This window comes from Prionailurus viverrinus, chromosome A3, assembly GCF_022837055.1.
Source record: "Prionailurus viverrinus isolate Anna chromosome A3, UM_Priviv_1.0, whole genome shotgun sequence".
NCBI lineage: Eukaryota > Metazoa > Chordata > Mammalia > Carnivora > Felidae > Prionailurus > Prionailurus viverrinus.
Genome location: NC_062563.1, coordinates 87,872,397 through 87,892,699, shown reverse-complemented (window position 1 = coordinate 87,892,699; position 20,303 = coordinate 87,872,397). Strand labels below are relative to the sequence as shown.

Here is a 20,303-nt window from a genome sequence, read left to right as displayed (position 1 = left end):
CAGAAGAAACTGAGGCATGGCCCACATGGCGATTGGCCACACTCGAATAAAGGGCATTTTAAAGCTATATTTGGGAACAGACAAGTGAAAAAGGAAGGAATAAGTCCATTCTTTGGGGCAGGTGAAATACGGTTAGTATGGAACCAAGAAAAGACTACTAACTATAATTTTGTTTTCATATTTTCTGTCAAGGAGAAGGATCTTCAAATTAGAGAAGATAAAACAAAGATAGTAAATAAGAAATAGAAGGAATCTTAGTAAAAGACTACCTAATGCTATAAATCCATTTATTTTCAAGGGTACAGCTGAATCACACTTCAGTATACTGAGGAAAGTTGTAGCAAATATCATTCCATCCCTGTTGGCAATTTTTAAGAAGCAGTAGCAAATGTGAAAATGGCTCAGACAGTTGAAGAAGGCAAATATGCTCCTGATTTTAAGTAAAAATGCCTGGAGAATCTTTAGACTATAGATGATGGGGCACCTGGGTGGCTCAGTTGGTCAAGCATCAGACTCTTGATGTCAGCTCAGGTCATGCTATCACAGTCTCTGAGATGGAGCCCTGCCTCAGGCTTGCTTGGGATTCTCTCTCCCCCTCTCTCGTTGTCTCCCCCTCACTCGTGTGCACCTGTGCACATGCTCTCCAAATAAATAAATAAATAAATAAATAAATAAGCATTTAAAAAAAATACAGATGATAAAATTTAATGGTTCTTGGAAGAAAACGCTAGACCAAATTACTGCAGCAGAGAATGAATATTTGGGCCCCTGAATGGATCCACCAAAACTGAGTTACAGCAGACTGACTTTATTTCTTTTCTAGCATTATAGGACTGATGAAGGAAATGCTGCTTCCAAGATAATGCTATCAAGAAAATACAACCTGATTTCAGCAAGGCACATGACAAAATCAAAGTGTTCAGTAGGACAGAATGGAGAAGTGTGAGTTAAAAGGGTGGCTGGTCAGTGAGATGGAACAATGACGGAGACCTCCTTAAATGAATGGGTCCCCAGGCATATCCTTTCTAGGTTCACCTGGGAGCTTTTAGGAAGGGTAGGAAGTTTTTAGCCAGAGTATCCCCAGAAAATGTTCATGATGTATTCATATTGACGTGGGAGGGGATGTCTGGGGTGTGCCAGTAATATTTATCTTCCACTCCTGTTGAGATTTTATGAACAAATGGAAAGAAGGCCTATACAGCAAATGGGTCACATTTACAGACGATGCAAAGCCCACAGTGATAGCTGGAGTGTTGGATGACAGAATAAAGACTCAAAGAGTAAAAGTATTTTGCTGGCACGGTACATCAAAGCCAATCAACCAGGTTAAATTGAACAGTGACACACTTAACACTATTTAGGTTAAGAATGATTTAATTAGGAGGAAAGAATGATTTAATTAGGAAGAATATGAGGCCAAGTTTGACAACAGTTTATGTGGAGAAAATCTAGAAGCCTTAATTGACCATGAGCTGATATAACCCAATAGCATTCCAGCACTGCCAGCAAAATTGCTGGAGAATTAAGTTATATTAGTGTAGAAATCAGGTCATAGGAGATGGTATTTCTACTGCACTCTGTTCCCATAGCGCAGAGCTTTAGAGTATGGGCTCTGGGGTCACACTGCCTGTTTTTAGATTTCCTCTCAGCCTCTTCTAGCTCCATGACCTTGGGCAAAGCCCTAAACTTCTCTAAACCTGTATTCCTCATCTGTAAAATGGGTAGAATAACAGAGCTATGATGTCATAGGTTTTTCTAAGAATTAATCTAGATAAAGGGTGCCTGGGTAGCTCTGTTGGTTAAGCGTCCGACTTCAGCTCGGGTCATGATCTCGCAGTCTGTGAGTTTGAGCCCCGCATCAGGCTCTGTGCTGACAGCTCAGAGCCTGGAGCCTGCTTCGGATTCTGTGTCTCCCTCTATCTCTGTCCCTCTCCCACTCACACTCTGTCTCTGTCTCTCTCTCAAAAATAAACATTAAAATGGGGTGCCTGGGTGGCACAGTCGGTTAAGCGTCCGACTTCAGCCAGGTCACCATCTCGCGGTCCGTGAGTTCGAGCCCACGTCAGGCTCTGGACTGATGGCTCAGAGCCTGGAGCCTGTTTCTGATTCTGTGTCTCCCTCTCTCTGCCCCTCCCCTGTTCATGCTCTGTCTCTCTCTGTCCCAAAAATAAATAAACGTTGAAAAAAAAAATTTTTTTTTTTAAAATAAACATTAAAAAAATTTTTTAAAGAATTAATCTAGATGGTACATATAAAACTCTTAGCACAGAGGCCAACCCCTAAAGCATTTAGTCAGTGTTTTTGTTATTGATGTTATTGTTGTCATTGTTACCCTGTAGTGGACTATTTTAAGGTGGACACTAAAAAAAAGTCGGCATCTATCCGGAGGTAAAGTGTTTACGGGTTTGCTTGCTTAAAGAAAATTTATAGGAACTTGGAGGGTATATTTGTCATTTATTGCAGTATAACACATTACTCCAAAATTAAGCAGCTTAAATTGGTAAACATTCATCACACACAGGCTCTGAGAGTCAGGAATTCAGAAGCAGCTTAGCTGGAAGTTCTGATTCAGGGTCTCTTCTGGAGATTGCTGTCAAGATGTCCACTGGGGCCGCCCTGTCATCTGAAAGCTTGACTGGAAACCAGATAATGGCTCATTCACATAACTTTTGGGAGGAGCTCTCAGTTTCTTGCTACATGGACGTCTCCTTTGGGCGCCCCAGTGATCTCTCAACCAGCTTCCCCCAGAGTGAGCCATGAGAAAGAAGGCAAGTGAGCGAGCGTGTGCAAAGAAGAAGTTATAGTGCCTTTTGAGACCTAGCCTCTGAAGTCACTCGCCCTGAGACAGCGTGGGAGGGGACATTACAAGGCCATGGACACCAGGAGCTGAGGATCCCAGGAGCCATCTTGGAGGCTGGCCATTACACAGAGTTGATCACCACAAAGATTCAGATTTGGTGGCTGACTGCACCTTGATGAAAGATTTGTTGTTTAGAAGAAGGACGCTTAATCTGTGTGGCTTCCAAGGACAGAATTCAAACCAACAGGCAGAGATATCTTTAGGGCTTTTCTACTTACATCATTTTACTTTTTTTTATTACGAATTTTTAAAAAATATTTATTTTGAGAGAGAGAGAGAGAGCAGGGGAGGGGCAGAGAGAGAGAATCCCAAGCAGACTCTGCGCTGTCAGTGAAGAGCCCAATGTGGGGCTTGAACTGACGAACCATGAGATCATGACCTGAGCCAAAATCAATACTGAGACACTTAACTGACCGAACCACTCAGGCGCCCCTGTATTATTTCACTTTTGATGCAAAAGAACCATTTTGTTGAAATATAAGGTCTTTGTTCCTGAACCAGTATGCCCTCAAGAAACTATTAGGAGAGAAAATGACCTTGGCGTTTCTGGAATCCTCTAACATTTCTTTTTTTTCAACGTTTATTTATTTTCTTTCTTTTTTTTTGGGGGGGGGGGGCAGAGAGAGACAGAGCATGAACGGGGGAGGGGCAGAGAGAGAGGGAGACACAGAATCGGAAACAGGCTCCAGGCTCTGAGCCATCAGCCCAGAGCCTGACGCGGGGCTCGAACTCACAGACCGCGAGATCGTGACCTGGCTGAAGTCGGACGCTTAACCGACTGCGCCACCCAGGGGCCCCTGGAATCCTCTAACATTTCTGCTTTTAAGAACAAAGTTCCAACGTGGCCGGTTTATACTTAGCCTATGGGGTTTAAACCAGGAATTCACAACTTTCTATGGGGCAAAGCCTTTAGATGACAGAAGGGCCAGAAACCTGGGCACTGGGTTTTTCTCACTGGGAATGTGGCAGACCTTGAAGAGAGGGGTAGGGACCCAGTTCTGAGAGATATTGACCAGGTAAGGCTCAGGCGTCCAGCAGGGGAAATGGGTCTACTCTCTGAGCATGCCGAAGTTCTTGCTGCCACTTTGCTGGGGATTCCCATTGGGAGACAGATAATCCACTCAGTTTTTAAATAGCATCCAGGAGAAACTTTTTAAGTGGTGGAGGTGGTGAGGTACTATTATATTAGTCACCCAGTTTGCACATAAGGTAGGAAATGTCTGGCTTCCTGGATAATGCTGGGGAACTTTTATTCCTCCCTTCTCTCATCTGCCCCTGGATGCTCACTGAAGTGAGTGATCAGTGAAATATGAAACTATCCGTACTAGAAGCGCTGAAGGATTTCTGTCACTGAGTGTACAGATGGGACCCATTCTGCCCCAGTGCAGCACCCATTCTTCCAGTTGGAAGACGAGGTGAGGGGATTATCATAAGCAAAATCACATCAAAAGCCCAACCTTGGAAGGCCAGAGCATGGGGAGAAAGGCAGGCCATGTGGCAGTGGGGTTGGGGGAGGTCAGTCTGAATCTTACTGATGCCTCAAGAAAGGACACCAGTGAAGGCCACACCTCATGATGAACCCAGTCAGCTCTCATTCCTGGTATGGCATGGATGCCTGGCAAACAAGAGAAGAAAACAATAAATTCCTTCTTGCCCAAAGAAGAAACTGCTGTGTTTGCTTGGTCTCCTGCTTCTACCCAACAGATTCCTCAGATGTTTGAAGCCAGTACATTTAAACTGTCCCTTTTCTGTCTTTATCTGGAGCCAAAATATTGAGTGGGGCACACAGTCTTTGATGGAACCTACTTTAACTCCCCATCATACTCAACAATGTAGATTTTTGTCTGTAAAAATGATGATGAAAGAAATTACTGGGCAGGTGAAAAGATTCATTATATGAGAACATTATTGAGGAATTTCAGCAACTGTCTATACTCCTAAGAGATGGGAGAAGGTATTGGGTAATCTCAAAATGTGTCTTTAGGAATGAAGTTGACATTACATCTATGAAACCATACCAGAGAGCTGTAAGTAAGAGACATCTGCATACACCTCCATGTTCATTGAAGCATTATTTACAATAGCTAAGACATGGAAACAACCTAAATGTCATCAGTATGAATGGATGATACACACATACACAGAATGGAATATTATTCAGCCACACAACAAAATGAAAGTTGCCGTTTGCAACAACATGGATGGACCTGGAGGGCATTATGCTAAGTGAAATAAATCAGAGAAAAACAAATGCCATATGATCTCATTTAAATGTGGAATCTAAAAATGGGAAACAACAAGGTCATAGAAACAAAGAACAGATTGGTGGTTGCCAGAGGCAGAGATTGTGGAGGATGTGTAAAATGGATAAAGGGGGTCAAAAGGTATAAACTTCCAGTTATAAGATAAGTAAGTCATAGGGATGTAGTTTACAGCATGGCAACTGTAGTTAGTACTGTATTTCACACCTGAAAGTTGCTAAGAGAATAGATCTTTAGAGTTCTCATCTCAAGAAAAGAAACTAACTATGTATAGTGATGATGTTAGACTTACTGTAGAGCTCATTTTGCAGTACATACATTTCAAATCATTATGTTGTACACCTGAAACTAATATAACATGTCAGTTATACCTCAATAAAAACTATTCCCTTTACTTAGGCAAATTATACTGTGTATTAAACGCTAAGAACAGGGGTGCCTGGTTGGCTCAGTCGGTTGAGCGTCCGACTTCATGAGTTCAAGCCCTCTGTCGGGCCCTGTGCTGACAGCTCAGAGCCTGGAGCCTGCTTCAGATTCTGTGTCCCCCTCTCTCTCTCTGCCCCTCCCCTGCTCATGCTCTTTGTCTCTCACAAATAAATGTTAAAAAAAAATTTTTAATAAAAACTAAGAACAGTTGGTATAGAAATCTGAAATATATTCAGGTTATTAGTCAAGTAGGTATTAAGAAAAAGAAATGGCCAAAAGAAAAAAAAAAAAAAGAAATTGCTGCAAGGAGATAAAAAATATGACAACCAATTTTGAATATTCACAGTGGACCAATGAGCAACGGATTGTATATTACAGTAAATCAAATCAGCAAAATTTAAAGATGACCTGGTAAATATCTCCCAGAACTCAGAAGGACAAAAAACCAAAAATCATGACAAACAAATCTAGAAAATAGAACTAGATGCTGCAGTATACAGTATAATAATTCCAAAAGGAGAAGAGAAAGCAAACCAGGGTTGACCTAAAGAGATAATTACAGAGAACTTTCTCAAGCTGAAAAAGACTTGTTCTTAATGTTAAAACTATTAGCTTTCAATGTAATTTAACCATTTGCATTACAAAAAAATAAAATGGTAGAAGCTCTATGGAGTCTACAGATTGTGACTCAAGTTGCCATTCATATGCAAAGCCATGAATCTGGATGGGAACACAGATGTTCTTAGACATATAATGCTTCATTATGTAGACATACCCTCACATGCCTCCCTCCCTGGAAAAAAAATATCCCAGGCAGGCTCTGTGCTGTCAGTGCGGAGCCCGACGTGGGGCTCCAAATCACAAACCCTGAGATCATGACCTGAACTGAAACCAAGAGTCAGACGCTTAACCGACCGAGCCACCTAGGTGCCCCATGAACACGTATTACTTTTTAAATAACAAACTATAAAACTCTTTGTGCAGTTGCTATAAAAGTTGTTTACATAGAATACACTACCAGTAAAGCTAAAGGATGGATAAAAAGCCCCCAGTGATAATTATGAGATATTATCAAGATATTCTGGGTCAGGTAGTCACATATTTTTTTCCCCAGTATTAATTTAAGATTTTGCAAGATATGGAAATTTACTGAAATTATAGGGCATTCACCTTCTGGCTCCTGAAGACTGAAGTTATAGTAGTTATGGTGCTATCCTGCCTTGGTGATTTTTGTCTAAAGGGCTGTGATGTCCCAGGAAATTGACATCAGCTGTGTCATTTGGGTCCAAACAGCTGGGTGCTGTCTGTTGTTGACTGTGGCAGCCCTGCCTTATATTTTGTTTTGTTCTCAGACTTTGACTTGAAGAAGCAACCTTTGCTCCATCCATACTTTGCACAGGTACAAGTGCTGATCTCCTAAACATTCAGAGCAAGGATGGGTCACTCCTGGCCCCCAAAAGACTATTACCACCCTTGTAGAGGTTTGTGAGGGTTGACCTGACCTCTCTATGCTGGAGAACAGACAGGACGTACTTTAAGCCGAAGAGCAAGGGTTTCAAAGTGGAGGCTTCCAGTCATGGCCAGATTGACTTCACATCAATTGTAAGACATGTTAGTGTTTGGGTGAAGTTCCCAGAAAGGACAATGGGAGAAGGGAGAAAGGGATATGATCTATTGTGAGGATTTCTTCCTCATCAGAAACTCCATAACCAACCCCCCAGACGCTATTCAGACTTCAGGCTTGGCATTAGAGTAACACTCCCTGCTATAACAGATAAGTCCTGAGTGCTGTTTACGTCCTGCTCATGTCAAAGTCTGTGCAGGTGTTCCTAGCCTTGCAGACTTCTTTCCATGCAGTTAGTCAAGAACCCAGGCTATTTCCATCTAGTGGTTCTTCCCTCCATGCCCTTGGAAGAATTCTCTCCTTCCACCCTCAGCTAGGGAAAGAAAAAGAGAGATCCCACAGAGGTTGTTATGGACCAAACCTGGGAAGGGCACACATCACTTCTGCTCACATCCATTGGCCACAATCTGGTCACATGACCATACTTATCTGCAAGAGAGCTAGGAGATGTAGTCTCCGTGTCCAGCAGGGAAAGGAACACAAGTTTGGGGAAACTCCTGGGAATCTCTGTACTAGTTATTTTCCTTCTTCTCATTCCCTGCCTTCTTCAATAGAACAGTTTCACTGTTGTTGGCTTTCAACTGAAAAAGCAAAACAAAAAGTGTGAGTATATGGGTTAGAAATGGAGTGGATCACGTAGGCCATATTTTTTCTGGTGTTTGTTTATAGTGAGAGCATTTAAGGTTTCTATGCCTAGAGGCCAAGCCTGAACTCAGCCTTTACTACACATCTTTCATCTGAGCATCCTCTGTCTTCTCTAAATGTTTATTTTGTGTCTCCTTCTTCCTGATCCCCTTTTAATGATAAAACGTGAGACAGTAACATGTTTTATGCAGATCCAAATCTAGATTCCTTAAGGCCAGTTTCCTAGAGAGCTGCAGTCCTTTGAGCAAAACAATAAAAAATTTTTTAAATTTTAATTATCTTCATAGTGTTGTATATAAGGTTTTGTTTTGCTTTGTAAGTTTATTTTGAGAGGGATCGAGCATGAGTGGGGGAGAGGAGCAGAAGGAGAGGGGGAAAGAGAGAATCGCAAGCAGGCTCCATGCTCAGCACAAAACCTGACAAGGGGCTCAATCCCATGACCGTGAGATCATGACCTGAGTTCAGGTCAAGAGTCCAGCGCTTAACCAACTGAGCCACCCAGACACCCCAAGGTTTTAATTTTAAATAATGTTTATTTTCAAACTCAAATGTTTATAAAATTTGGAAAATTATAAAAGAGAAAATGCCCATAAATCCCACCACTCCCTTAAAATCTAGGCGTCTTCCCTCTGGAATATAATCTTGATCAGAGGGCTTTTTATCTAAGGGCAACCAAATATCATCGCTGTAACACCAGGATGAAAAAAGAAGAGTCACATTTTTGTCATGGGACAAATTCCCAGCCACTAATTCACATCTGTGTTTTTAAGGCTCTTGAGCTTTGCCTTAAATTTACCTCTGGATGCCTCAATTTCCTCACTTAAAATGAAGAGTATCCTTCATCCACCCAGACTACATCTACAGACCGTAAATGAAAAAAGGCATCTGTCAAAAGTTCTGAGGGAATAGAATGTTCTAGAAAAATAATCATCCCAGTAATACTTATATGTATTCAGTGTGGAGGGTTTGAAGGGATTATGATTCAAAGACTCAACAAGAGGAAGCATTTTTTCCTAAGGGTGGATTGAGGATTTCCTGCCAGCCACTTTACCTAACAATTTTGATATTAATACAGAGGAGAACAGAGACACACAGAGACTGTAAAGCCAGGTAGCCCTGGGCTCCAACGGGGCTGTTCCTTCAACAAAGCCAAAACAGAAATCCCCATCCAGCAGGACTCGGCTCTAGTTCCCAGAGCCATTCACGTTGTGGTTCAAAGCTGGCTGATGAGAGCCAAACATAGATATCCTTGTTTGCTTTGTAAATGGAAATTTGAAATGAAGTTTTAGATGCTGGTTGACACCCAAGAGGATGTAATTAGAATAAGGGGCTTTCTGGTTTGCAGATATGAAAGATATGATCTATCTCTCTGAAATCAAATTATTAAGTAGTAAGAGAGATGAGAGGTTTGGCTTTCAGTCTTCAAAGCAAAATTATGACCTGCAATTTTCTTAATTGATTTTTTGCTGAAAATTACTAAGGCCAAGGTAGGGAGAGAAGGAGCAACCTACGGGCTGGAGAAACAGGATGATGAAGAGGAAGAGGAACTCAGTGGGAGGGGTAATCTTCTGTGTCAGGTGTATCCCCTTTCTATTTCCATCTCATTTTAATCTATAATGGGTCTAGATTGCAGTCGGGGGACAATTTGGGGCATCTCACACATGCATCTCCCTTCCTCGTGCCCTTTAGGGGAGGAAGAAGTGTTACTGGGGGCATCTGGGTGCAAGTCAGAGGCCATGTTGAAATATGCATGCTGGGCATAATTAGAGGAGTATACAAACTCTGGATCTAGCCTGTACTTCACATGACTAGGCTGAGATTGTGTTTTTGATTCCTGAAGCCCTTTGCTAATTAAAGCCATTTCGCCAGGGAACTTTTAGCTCTTTACTTCTAAAATGGTCCTGAGGATTTCATGTCTCATGGTAATTCCTGATTTGTTTATTCATCAAATAGAAGAGTTGTCTTAACTACAGAAGGTGTCCTTAAGGATTTCTTAACCTCAATTTATTCATATTCTCTCTCTCTCTCTCTCTCTCTCTCTCTCTCTCTCTCTCTCTCTCTCTCTCATACACACACACCCTCTGAAGTCACAGTGTGATATATTACAGCAAGAGCTTTAGAGACAGCCGCCCATGAGTTCTGGTTTCAGCTCTGCCATTTGCTAACTTAGCATCATTGAACAAGCTTTACCTCCTTCATCTTCATTTTCCTCATCGATAAAATGGGACTTGTGAGGATTAAATGGAATTCTCTATATACAATGTTAGGGATAGTGCTTGCAGTTATAGACAATTTATTAGTAGTAGCTAGTATTAATAATAAGTCATCATTAGCACCATCATAATCCAACCTCAGAAAATCCACACTGAGTTAAAAACTCTAAGCCCAGATACTTTAGGTGGGATATGAACCTAGCAAAGTATTCTGTGTTCATGTTGTCTTTTCTCTGTGTTGGACTAGTAAAAGGTGATACAGGTTCTGCTTCTGTAGAAGCACAAACAGGATGAACCCCACTGGGGTCAAATACCACCTGTGACTTTTCTCAGAATGTATATGCTTTCCCATCTCCCTCTCTCTCTCTCTCTCTCTCTCTCTCTCTCCCTCTGTCTCTGTCTCTCTCTCTCTCTCTCTCTCTCTCTCTCTCTCACACACACACACACACACACACACACACACACACACACGTGTTTTGTGTAACTGAAAACCAGTATCTTTGTGGGAATGTAGAAAATATGTCCTCTACTTCTTTATTGATACCCTTCTGTGAATTCAGTTCCATCACATCTGATGCCCCCCCCCCTTGGATTTTACCCAAAGAGAGAAATGATCACAGAGGGAATTGAATTAGCTCAAATGTTCCCTTAGGGTCCCCCCCCCCCCCCAGCATCTTGTTTAAAGCTAGAAAAGCAATTCAAGAGTCCGTTGTAACTCTGCTCTGAGCCAGAAAGCTCCCAGTCTTTTCGGCATGAGCACCACCTAGCCCAGAGGTTGGGGCTGTGGTGGGGGTGTACTTTGTGAGGGGGCTGAGTACCATCCTGTGAATCAGCCCCCACCCTACTGCCAGCTGTTCCTCGGTTAACCATAGTCTGTGGACGTATAGAAATCTCTTTTGCATCTGTGTTTCTCAGCCACTGCTCTCTTGTGGGAATAATAAGTTCCATATGTGTAGTTTCCCACTCTTCCCCAAAATAAAGTAATGCTTCTTCTTGTTTCTCCTAAAAGTGCCCCTTTCTGATTGCCAGAAGCTGCCTAACAAATGTTCTCCTTCCTCACTGCCACATGATTTGTAGACTTAGATTGTGTGCCTTCCCAGCATTCTTCCTGGACCTGATAGTGTCTAATTTTCTGCAGCTCTGCATTCTCTTAACATCAGAAAGAACAGAGATAAAATTACAATTCTAGTACCTTCTAGCACTTTCTAGCTATATGTACATTGGCAAGGTTATCTAAACCTTGAGGCTAGTAATGCTTACACCATAGGGTGGTTGGAGCTTTAAAGAGATGATGCTGTGTCTATTCCGTTGAGTGGGGTAGAGGGGTGGGTAGGGTCTAAAACCGGTTTAAGAAAGCCAAGTAGGGTTAAGATGAGCCAGTTTGGGAAATGATTACTGAAGAATCAGTAAATCTGTGTTCAGGGATCGTGTTATAGGAAAAATCTGTATCTTTTAGATATAGGAGTTACTTTCAGGAAGTTGAGAATCTTGGGGAGGGGGATGGTAATGGCAAAAATGGCACTGCCTTCCATCCCCCACCCCTTCCCCCCACACACACCTCATCAAGTGGAGTGGGGGGAGGAACCTCAACACTACTTACGGTGACTTTTTTCTTTCGTTGCTTAATTAAAATGAATGTCCCTTCTCTCTTAAGTGACGGTCCTCTGAAGCCAAACTGTCTTCCAGTTGCTTTACATCTGTTTTTAAGGTATTCACTGCCTTGGTTTTAATAGTCAATCAGCTGGATGATTATATTTATCTCATCCTACACACACATCCCCAAAACAGCAAAACTGATCCCCTCACCGGTCAGTAGTGCTGGAGAGTAAGATGTGTTCTACTCCCGTGAGCGTGACTGGGATTTCTTTTCTGCGCTCTCCTGATTTCCACTGCTGGTCTGAAAGCTGCCCCCTTGTTCTGCCCACTCACAGGGCCTGAGGAAATGTCCGTACTGATTCTCTTTCTTAGCGGGCATTCCTCTCTGTGGTAAAGGTCGGCAGCGTTGCCACACTTGAGACTGACCGTGCTTTCCGTCTTCAGGATCCCTTATAAATCTTCTCAGAGTTTTTATTCTCACCCCTCAAACACCCAGGAGCCAGAGTTTCTCCTCACCAGTCTGTACCTGGAGAGGCACCTGGGTTCTATACCACTGATTTCTCTCAGCCCTGGCTTAGCACTCCTGCCACCCTGCACGTAAGCCTCTGCACCAGCCTTTCCTTCCCACGCACGCTGACTCTGTAGGGTCATTCATTGCTTCATGTGAGCTTGGAATGTCATTCCTGTAAAATGGGCCTGATGGTGGCCTGAAGCAAGCCTCCCCCGTCCGAGAACTGAGCCTAGAACCGTGTGTGACTCTCGCCTGGCACCTGGGAGCGTCAGACTGCAGGTCTCACGTGCATACACTCCCCCAGCTTCACCAGGGGCTGCTTGCCGACTCCCATCTTCATTAAATTAATCTCCTGCCTTTTCTCCTAGACATTCCAGAAGCATTAGTTGGTTTTGCCATTGTAGTGTCTGAAGAGAAAATATTTAGTCCCAGGTCAAAAACCTTGGCTGCAAGTTCCTACTAAAAAGCCAGGCGTCGTTATTAAATTGTCACAAAGTTAGCCGTGATATTCGAGGAAGTGATGAAATGGCTATAAATGATGTAAGCTTTGCAGAGGGCAAGTGTGTCCGCAGCTTCTGACATCTGGAGGAGAGAGTGAGGAGCGGCCGCTTCGGCCGGCTCCCCCTGGCCAGCCCAGAAAGCCCAATTAGGACTGCTTTGAAAGGGGGGTGATTGTACTTGGTGATGTGGATGCTGCTCTTCGGGGAACCGTCCAGATGGCTACCACCCCCGCCCTTCTGAGCCAGAGAGATCCCTCCTGTGAACTGAATCCCTGGTTTCCATGCCCCTCGATTGCTCTTCCAGACCCTCTTCCCGTGAGTGGAGCTGGGCTCCAGGCCCTATTAGCGGGCCTGTGGTCTCTGGGCAAAGCTATCACAGCTTCCCTGGAGAACAGTGGTGTCTGCAAGATGTCCATTTGCTTAACAGGTCGGAGAGGCCTCTCGTAAATTTCAGAGCAACAGGAACCCAGCAGCTTTGAAATTCCAGCTATGGATGGGCTCAGTATGAGGTCTGTTCTGAAAACTGGAGCATTTGGTTTTCCGATCAGCCCTGAGTACTAATCAGACTCGGGGCCTGGAGGCAAACACGGGGTCCAGAGCCCTGGGGAGTGCAGCCAGCTGGGTCTCCCCTCTGCCTGGGCTTCCGGGGAGGCCCTCCTTGGAGTTGCTTGTCAGCCTTCACTGCCTTCCTTTCTTAAGTGGGAGGTTTTCTACATTTTAAGTATCTATGCCTTTCCTTCCTTCTCTTGATATTTCTTTGAGTTTTCAGAAAGAAGAGAAAGAAAAATTAAGAGGGTACGATGCAAGAGAGTGGAGGAAGGTAGAGAAAGGAGGAGGGGAGAGAGAAAGATAAGGAGGAAGGGAAAAAGAGAGACTCATTCTCTGGGATGATGCTGGGAATTTGGAGGTTTCCTAGTAAAGCTCATTTTTACTTAAATTACTGAGCAAATCCTCCACCTATTACTGCCTACCCTGCCTAGTTTGGAGAGGTGATCTATGAACACCACCTGGCACACAGTGCACAGTCAGAAAGTGGTAAGCCCTCTTCTCCCCTCCCCAACCTCCCACAGACTCCCTTTCCTCCTTCTTCTGGTAGTTTGTATCTATTGACCTGACACTTTGCTACAAAGACTGTTAGCAGATCTCGAGTTTTAGTGTCATTTATATTTTGAAGAGCTGACAGATGACCAGCTCCAAAAAGGGTCCCTTTCAAGACCCCTGATGTATCACGTGTGATACAAGCCCGTGTCTCAGCCTGTGCCTAGCAGAATCACCTGAAGGGCACAGGTACTCTATATCAATTCTATCCCAGTAAACCTGACTTTTGAAAAAAATCATCCAGAGAGCTTGTCACACAGATTCCTGGGCACCATCCCCAAGACCCTAATTCAGTATGTCTAGGGTATGGACTGTGAACTTGGCTTTCTGACTAACTCCAGGGGATGTAAAGCTGCTGGTCCACAGACCACGTATGAAGAGCCCAACTCTGAGCCCTGACGGGGGACTCCCACTAGCCACTTGGAGGTAGTCTTCTAAATGGCCTTTTGTGGAGCTTATCAAAAGCCTTTTTCAGGGTCTACATCAAATTAGATTCACTAGCCCTTCATCATTCTGTGTTTGCTCCTCGACGAGTTTGATGAACACAGAGAAGCCAGTTATGAGAACCGCAGCAGATCTTTCCAGCCTCAACATCCCAGTGTCCACTGTCAGCCAGTGACCAAGCCCGTTCATCAACTACCCAGGCCTGGGACTCATAGGTAACTGTAACCAGCAGAGGCACTTGGAGCACATGTCCTGGAGGCGGCTGCTAGACAGGGACAGCAAGACTGGCCAGCAGCTCTGGGTCTACATCTCCACCTGGCTTTGGGCATCTCTGCCTGTCCTCACACGTGAAAGTATGTAAGGACGCTTGGACTTTTAGTTACACTACGCTGGATTTATGGCAGCAGGGAGAGGTTATATACAGTAATGGTCTTGCCACATATGGAGGTTCTTTAGCATCTTGGGACTATCAGTGATCATGACAGAAGAGCAGCAGCTGAATGATATGTACCAGACGATTGGTTGAGTACAGTACTGAACAACTTTTGCCTAGTTCAGCCCTCAGAGCCACCCAGGAAGCAGGTGGACTCCCCATGGCAGAAGCAGGCTAAAAAAGCTCAAGTAGTCCTTCATCCAGGTGGCAGGGGCAGGATTCGAACCCCTCTCTGCTTAAGCCCATGTTCATAGCCACTAAGCATTCTTTCACCTTCTGCATCAAGGAATCTTGAATTTTCACCCTCTGCTTTTTCTACTGGAATTATGAGATTTCCAAATATGATACTTCTAGAAGCAATTCCTGGAGAGAGAAGAATGTGGTTTTAATATTTAGTGGTAGTCTAAAACCCCACAATAAGAAACGGACTGCCTTTTCTCAAAGAGCAAGAGTTCTAAGAACATGTTTTTGCCAAATAAATAAATAAATAAATAAATAAATAAGTAAGTAAGTAAGTGGGAAGGGGACCTGGGTGGCTCAGTCAGTTAAGTGTCTGACTCTTGACTTTGGCTCAGGTCATGATCTTGTGGTTCGTGAGATTGAGCCCTGCATCAGGGTTTGTGAGAGCCTGCTTGAGATTCTCTCCCTCCCTCCCTCCCTCCCTCTCTCCCTCTCTCTCTCCCTCTCTCTCTCTGCCCCTCCCCTGCTCACCCACACACTCTCTCTCTCAAAAAAATATATACATAAATGAGGAAGACTCACTCCCCAAAACACAAACATAAGAGGACCTTTTGAAAGAAGCAGTGGCAACTGCATCTGTCATGCCATTGTAAACTAGCTACCTACTGCGTCTCGAGTGTTATTTGGACAAAACAGGGCTATTGGAGTCTAATAAAGTAAGCCATAGTGAGGCCCTTAGGGTGGTCAGTGGCTGGCTGTTTTTATTCCTATCTGAAAGCCAAGGAAGGAAAACCCTGAGAGGTTTGGTGACACCCCAAGCTGTTATGAGTTACAGGTGTGAGAGCTGCAACTGGGACCCATCCCTGCCCCCCACTCCACTGCCTTTGCCGCCCACTCCCAGCTTTTCCAGTACTGTCTGTGCTGCTCCCAGATGGACTTCTGGGCTTTAAGTCCTCTTCGTGGCAGCATCACTCCCAATCACCCTGCCCCAGAGAAGCTCTTGCTACCATTTTTTATGTACAGCTTTCCCGGACTTCTTTGGATCTAAATTTCTGTTTATTTAAGTAGAATCCTATACAGACCACATTGGAAATGTACCTAATTTCACTTACAATAATATGTCATGAACATCTTTTTGTATCTTGAACTGTTCTTCCTCGGCATCAATTTAATGGTTATTTAGAACTCCTCTGTAACTACGTTCTGGTTTCTTGTCTTTAAAACAGAGTTTTATGAAGCCTATCTTAAGAGAATGATCACGGTCACTTTACAAAAGTAAAATTAGATCACGCAGGTAATAGGCTTTAAACGCTCTGGTAGCTAACACTGCTCTGGTATCTCTGAATAGCACTGAATCTTTTGGAGAGATTGTTTTGTTTTCTACGAAGATAAGTAAATAATAAAGCCCCGCTGGAAAGCACGTGACACAGATGTCTCTGGTCTTGGACTAGTTGTTAGAAAGTGAAGGAGAGCTGACCAGGAAATGCTGCTAGGGACCAGAAATCCCAGCCATCAGGGTTCCTCTGCAACTTGATCGGTGAGGTAGGGACCTGTGGGTGTGTCTGGCTAATCCGGATCTGAGCCAAATGTCTTTTCTTTCCCCAGCAGACCCGCCTGTGGCCGCAGCTGTGGTGTCCCATTTTAATGACTGCCCAGATTCCCACAGTCAGTTCTGCTTCCATGGAACCTGCAGATTTTTGGTGCAGGAAGACAAGCCAGCATGTGTGTAAGTGTTCCCTGGTATCCTGGGGTCCTGGGGCTGGAGGCATCCCAGCAACCAATTAAAGGGACATTGACTTCCATAAGGCATGCCTGAGACCCCTGAGGCTGGGCATGTTGGAGGATCAGAAAACAGGCTGAGGGACACCTGCTTCAAACCCAGCTGGCTAGTGCGCCTGGGTGGTTCAGCGGGTTCAGCGGGTTAAGCGTCCGACTCTTGCTTTCAGCTCAGGTCATGATCTCAGGGTTTGTGGGATCGAGCCCCGAGTTGGGCTCTGCGCTGACAGTGTGGAGCCTGCTTGGGATTCTCTCTCTCCCTCGTCCTATCTCTCTCTGCCCCTCCCCCCTCAATAAATCAATAAACATTTTTTAAAAATAATAAAACAGGTTAAACATTCAGGTTCCAGGGCCCTCGCCCAAGCCACTGAGGCATAACCGCTAGGGGTTGGAGCCTGGAAATCTGCATTTTCAACAAGCACCTCAGGTCACTCTTGGGTTCAGCAAAATCTGAAAATTCCTGGATTCAGGTTTAATTCACCAGTTAGAATTTGTGGAGGGCAAGGCACTGGATTGGATCCCACCGAGTAGCAAGTCTCCAAAAAGAGGTCTTTGCCCTCCAGCATCTTTACAGCACAGCTAATAAAATAAGCTGGAAGTGCCTGCAAACGGTTAGTGTACATAAGTAGTAACAGAACAAAGAACAGCTTGGAAATAAAGATGCCTGCCAGGGCACGGTGGTTTCCACACCAGGGAGAGCATGAGCCCCCTGGGGCTTCTGAAAGTATGGCTGAGCCCCACCCCAACCCACTGAATCGTAATCTCTAGGAATGGGACCCGGGAGTCACGTTAGTTAAGAGCCACCAGGGATCGCCGTGGTCAGCCAGGCTGGACAGAAAGGCACTTTGGGAGAAACTCCCCAGAGCAGGTGTTAGGGTTTGCCTAGTGGGGAGAGCAGAGAGGTTATTCCAGACCCGGAGTGTTGAAGGACCTGCTGTTATAGGCTACCTTTTGTGGCTACAGCAGGAGGAGATAAGACTGGAGACAAATTGGAGGCCAGAGCCTACTGGAAGTGAGCCTTCCTTCTCTAGGCAGTGGGAGCCATGTTGGTTTTAAAAAGGGATGTTTTAAGACAATCTGTGCAGGGGCGCCTGGGTGGCTTGGTCGGTTAAGCGTCCGACTTCGGCTCAGGTCATGATCTCACAGTCCGTGAGTTCGAGCCCCGCGTCAGGCTCTGTGCTGACAGCTCCGAGCCTGGAGCCTGTTTCAGATTCTGTGTCTCCCTCTCTCTCTGCCCCTCCCCTGTTCATGCTCTGTCTCTCTCTGTCTCAAAAATAAATAAAAATGTTAAAAAAATAAAAATAAAAATCTGTGCATAGTAGAATACTATTAGGTGGCCCCCTACTCACCCTTGGCACTATTGACTTTGGGGCTGGATAAGTCTTTGCTGTTGGAGTTCTCCTGTTAACATCCCTGGCCTCTACCCACTAGGTGCCAGTAGCACTGCCATCTCACAGTCTCCAGATTGCCACATGTCCCCTAGGAGATGGGAGGGAACCTCCACCCCCATTAAAAACCACCCATCTATGGGGCGCCTGGGTGGCGCAGTCGGTTAAGCGTCCGACTTCAGCCAGGTCACGATCTCGTGGTCCGTGAGTTCGAGCCCCGCGTCAGGCTCTGGGCTGATGGCCCAGAGCCTGGAGCCTGTTTCCGATTCTGTGTCTCCCTCTCTCTCTGCCCCTCCCCCGTTCATGCTCTGTCTCTCTCTGTCCCCCCCAAAAAAATAAATAAACGTTGGAAAAAAAAAAGAAATGTAAAAAAACCACCCATCTATATGAAGTTGCCATTTTTATAGGTCACAAATGCTGGAAAGGCAGCAATTCCATTTGGTTCAACTTAATAGCACCAGTAAGTAATAGTAAATGTGAACAAAAGCTGGAATTTATTGAGCTTTTGCTTCATGCCAGACTTCCAGGCATTCGCCATATGTTAACTCATGTAATCCTCATAATGACCCCACGAGTTAGGTACAGAGAGGTTGTGCCCAGGTCGCATAGCAGAGCTCACATTCAGACTCAGATAATCTGGCTCCTGAAGCTGAGTTCTTAACTATGATGCTAAGGGTATCTGATGCTTTAGCCCAGGAGAGATTGTGGGTCCAGAGAGCTGCCACAGTAAAGTGGTGGGCTGGAAGTTCCTCTTCCTGAGATGCAGCTGTATGAACATGGACAGGCCCCTCAGGTGGCTCTGAGCCTCACCTGGAGAAGCATGCCAGCTACCTTCCTCCAGACAGGACTGTGGGAGGCCCCCAGGTCTTGTCCCCAGAGCTTGAGCCCTCCCTACCCTGTAAACGCAAAGCACAGTGATGATGACAGTCAATCATTATTCATGATCATTTTTATTCAAATACACATAGGGGGCCCTGAGGGACTTTTTGTTAGTAGCCAAGTCATTGTGGAAAACACTAGCCCTGAAGGGAAGTTTTACCTCTGGCCCAGACATCAGGAAGCCCCCCCAGTGCAGCAGGCAGAAGGCATTTGACCCTCCAGCAGTGCCCAGTGCACCCGTCTAGGGGTGGGGAGGATCCTCTTTGAAGAAAGAGGGCAAATCTTTGCCGAGTTCTGACCAAATTTGTGTCAGTTGAGTTTTCCTTCCTCGGGTGCCTTCCCCACCAGATGAGAGGCTGGTGTAAACTTTTCGAGAGCGGGCAACCTCAAGCCTGGGTCATCAGATGAGTCAAAACAACAACCTCATCTGTGGCTGAGACCCCCAGCAGCTGGCGGAAGCCCTCTGAAAGCAGGGGAGGGGCAAGTGCTTTTCTTAGCCTCTTCGGTCTGTGCCCCAAGCCCTGCTCTTGGCTCAGGGAGGTGACTATCCATCACATTTACACACCATTGCATTTTGATAATCAGGATGACCGGCTGTCCCTCCCCCCATCCACATTATAAATATTTCTATTAATAATCAGCTTTCAATGAAAACTGCAGCTATGTGCCAGGCATGGTTCCCAGCACTCTATATACAGTGACTCATGCAGTCCTCACAACTCCATCCTCAAGTGGGAATTCTTGTAGAAATGAGAAAACTGAGTCGGCTCACAGGAGCAGTTTTCCCAGAGTCCCAGAGCGAGTTAATGGTAGAGCATGGGATTCAGGCTGATCAACTCCACCTACCAAGCCCATGTTCTCAGCCACTGCCCCAGAGGGCACTCTGTCTCAGCCTTAAAAAGTTCACCTCTGTTACAAAAAAATAAATAAGTACAAGTTCACCTCTGTTTAAGAAAAGGACAGCAGGTCCAAAATGGAGTCTCTTGTGCTAAGTCCACATCACCAAACCAAAACTTAATACCTAACCTAATTGCAGTTTCAGCCTTCACCAGAAATGTGCTTAGCTAGTCAGGCTGGAATTTCCTGGTGTGCTCTAGTGAGGTAATTCACCTGATAGACCCCTTCTGTCCCCCAAAGAAAGATGAGGTCATCCACTCTTTCCCTGTCCCTGCCCCCTCCTGCTTATACAAGTCTTCCATCTCATACAGCTCCTTGGAGCTCCTTTCTAATTTGATCTTAAAATTTACAAAGTTGGGGGCACCTGGGTGGCTCAATCGGTTAAGCGTCCAACTTCGGCTCAGATCATGGGGATCTCATGAGTTCATGAGTTCGAGCCCTGTGCCAGGCTCTGTGCTGACAGCTCAGAGCCTGGAGCCTGCTTCAGATTCTGTCTCCCTCTCTCTCTGCCTCTCCCCCACTCACACTCTCTCTCTCAAAAAATAAACATTAAAAAAAAATTTATAAAATGT

General features: G+C 44.9%; 1 protein-coding gene across 4 annotated transcripts in view; it reads left to right on the top strand.

Moving 5' to 3' along the window:
• Positions 1–20,303, top strand: part of TGFA (transforming growth factor alpha) — a 108,592-nt gene that overhangs the window by 69,630 nt on the left and 18,659 nt on the right. For 2 of the 4 annotated variants that reach the window (XM_047853945.1, XM_047853942.1), the window contains exon 3: positions 16,400–16,517. In XM_047853945.1, the coding sequence (XP_047709901.1) occupies positions 16,400–16,517 (118 nt within the window). Of the gene's footprint in view, positions 1–16,396; positions 16,518–20,303 lie in introns of all 4 variants that reach the window. The other 2 variants (XM_047853944.1, XM_047853941.1) reach the window with 1 other exon arrangement.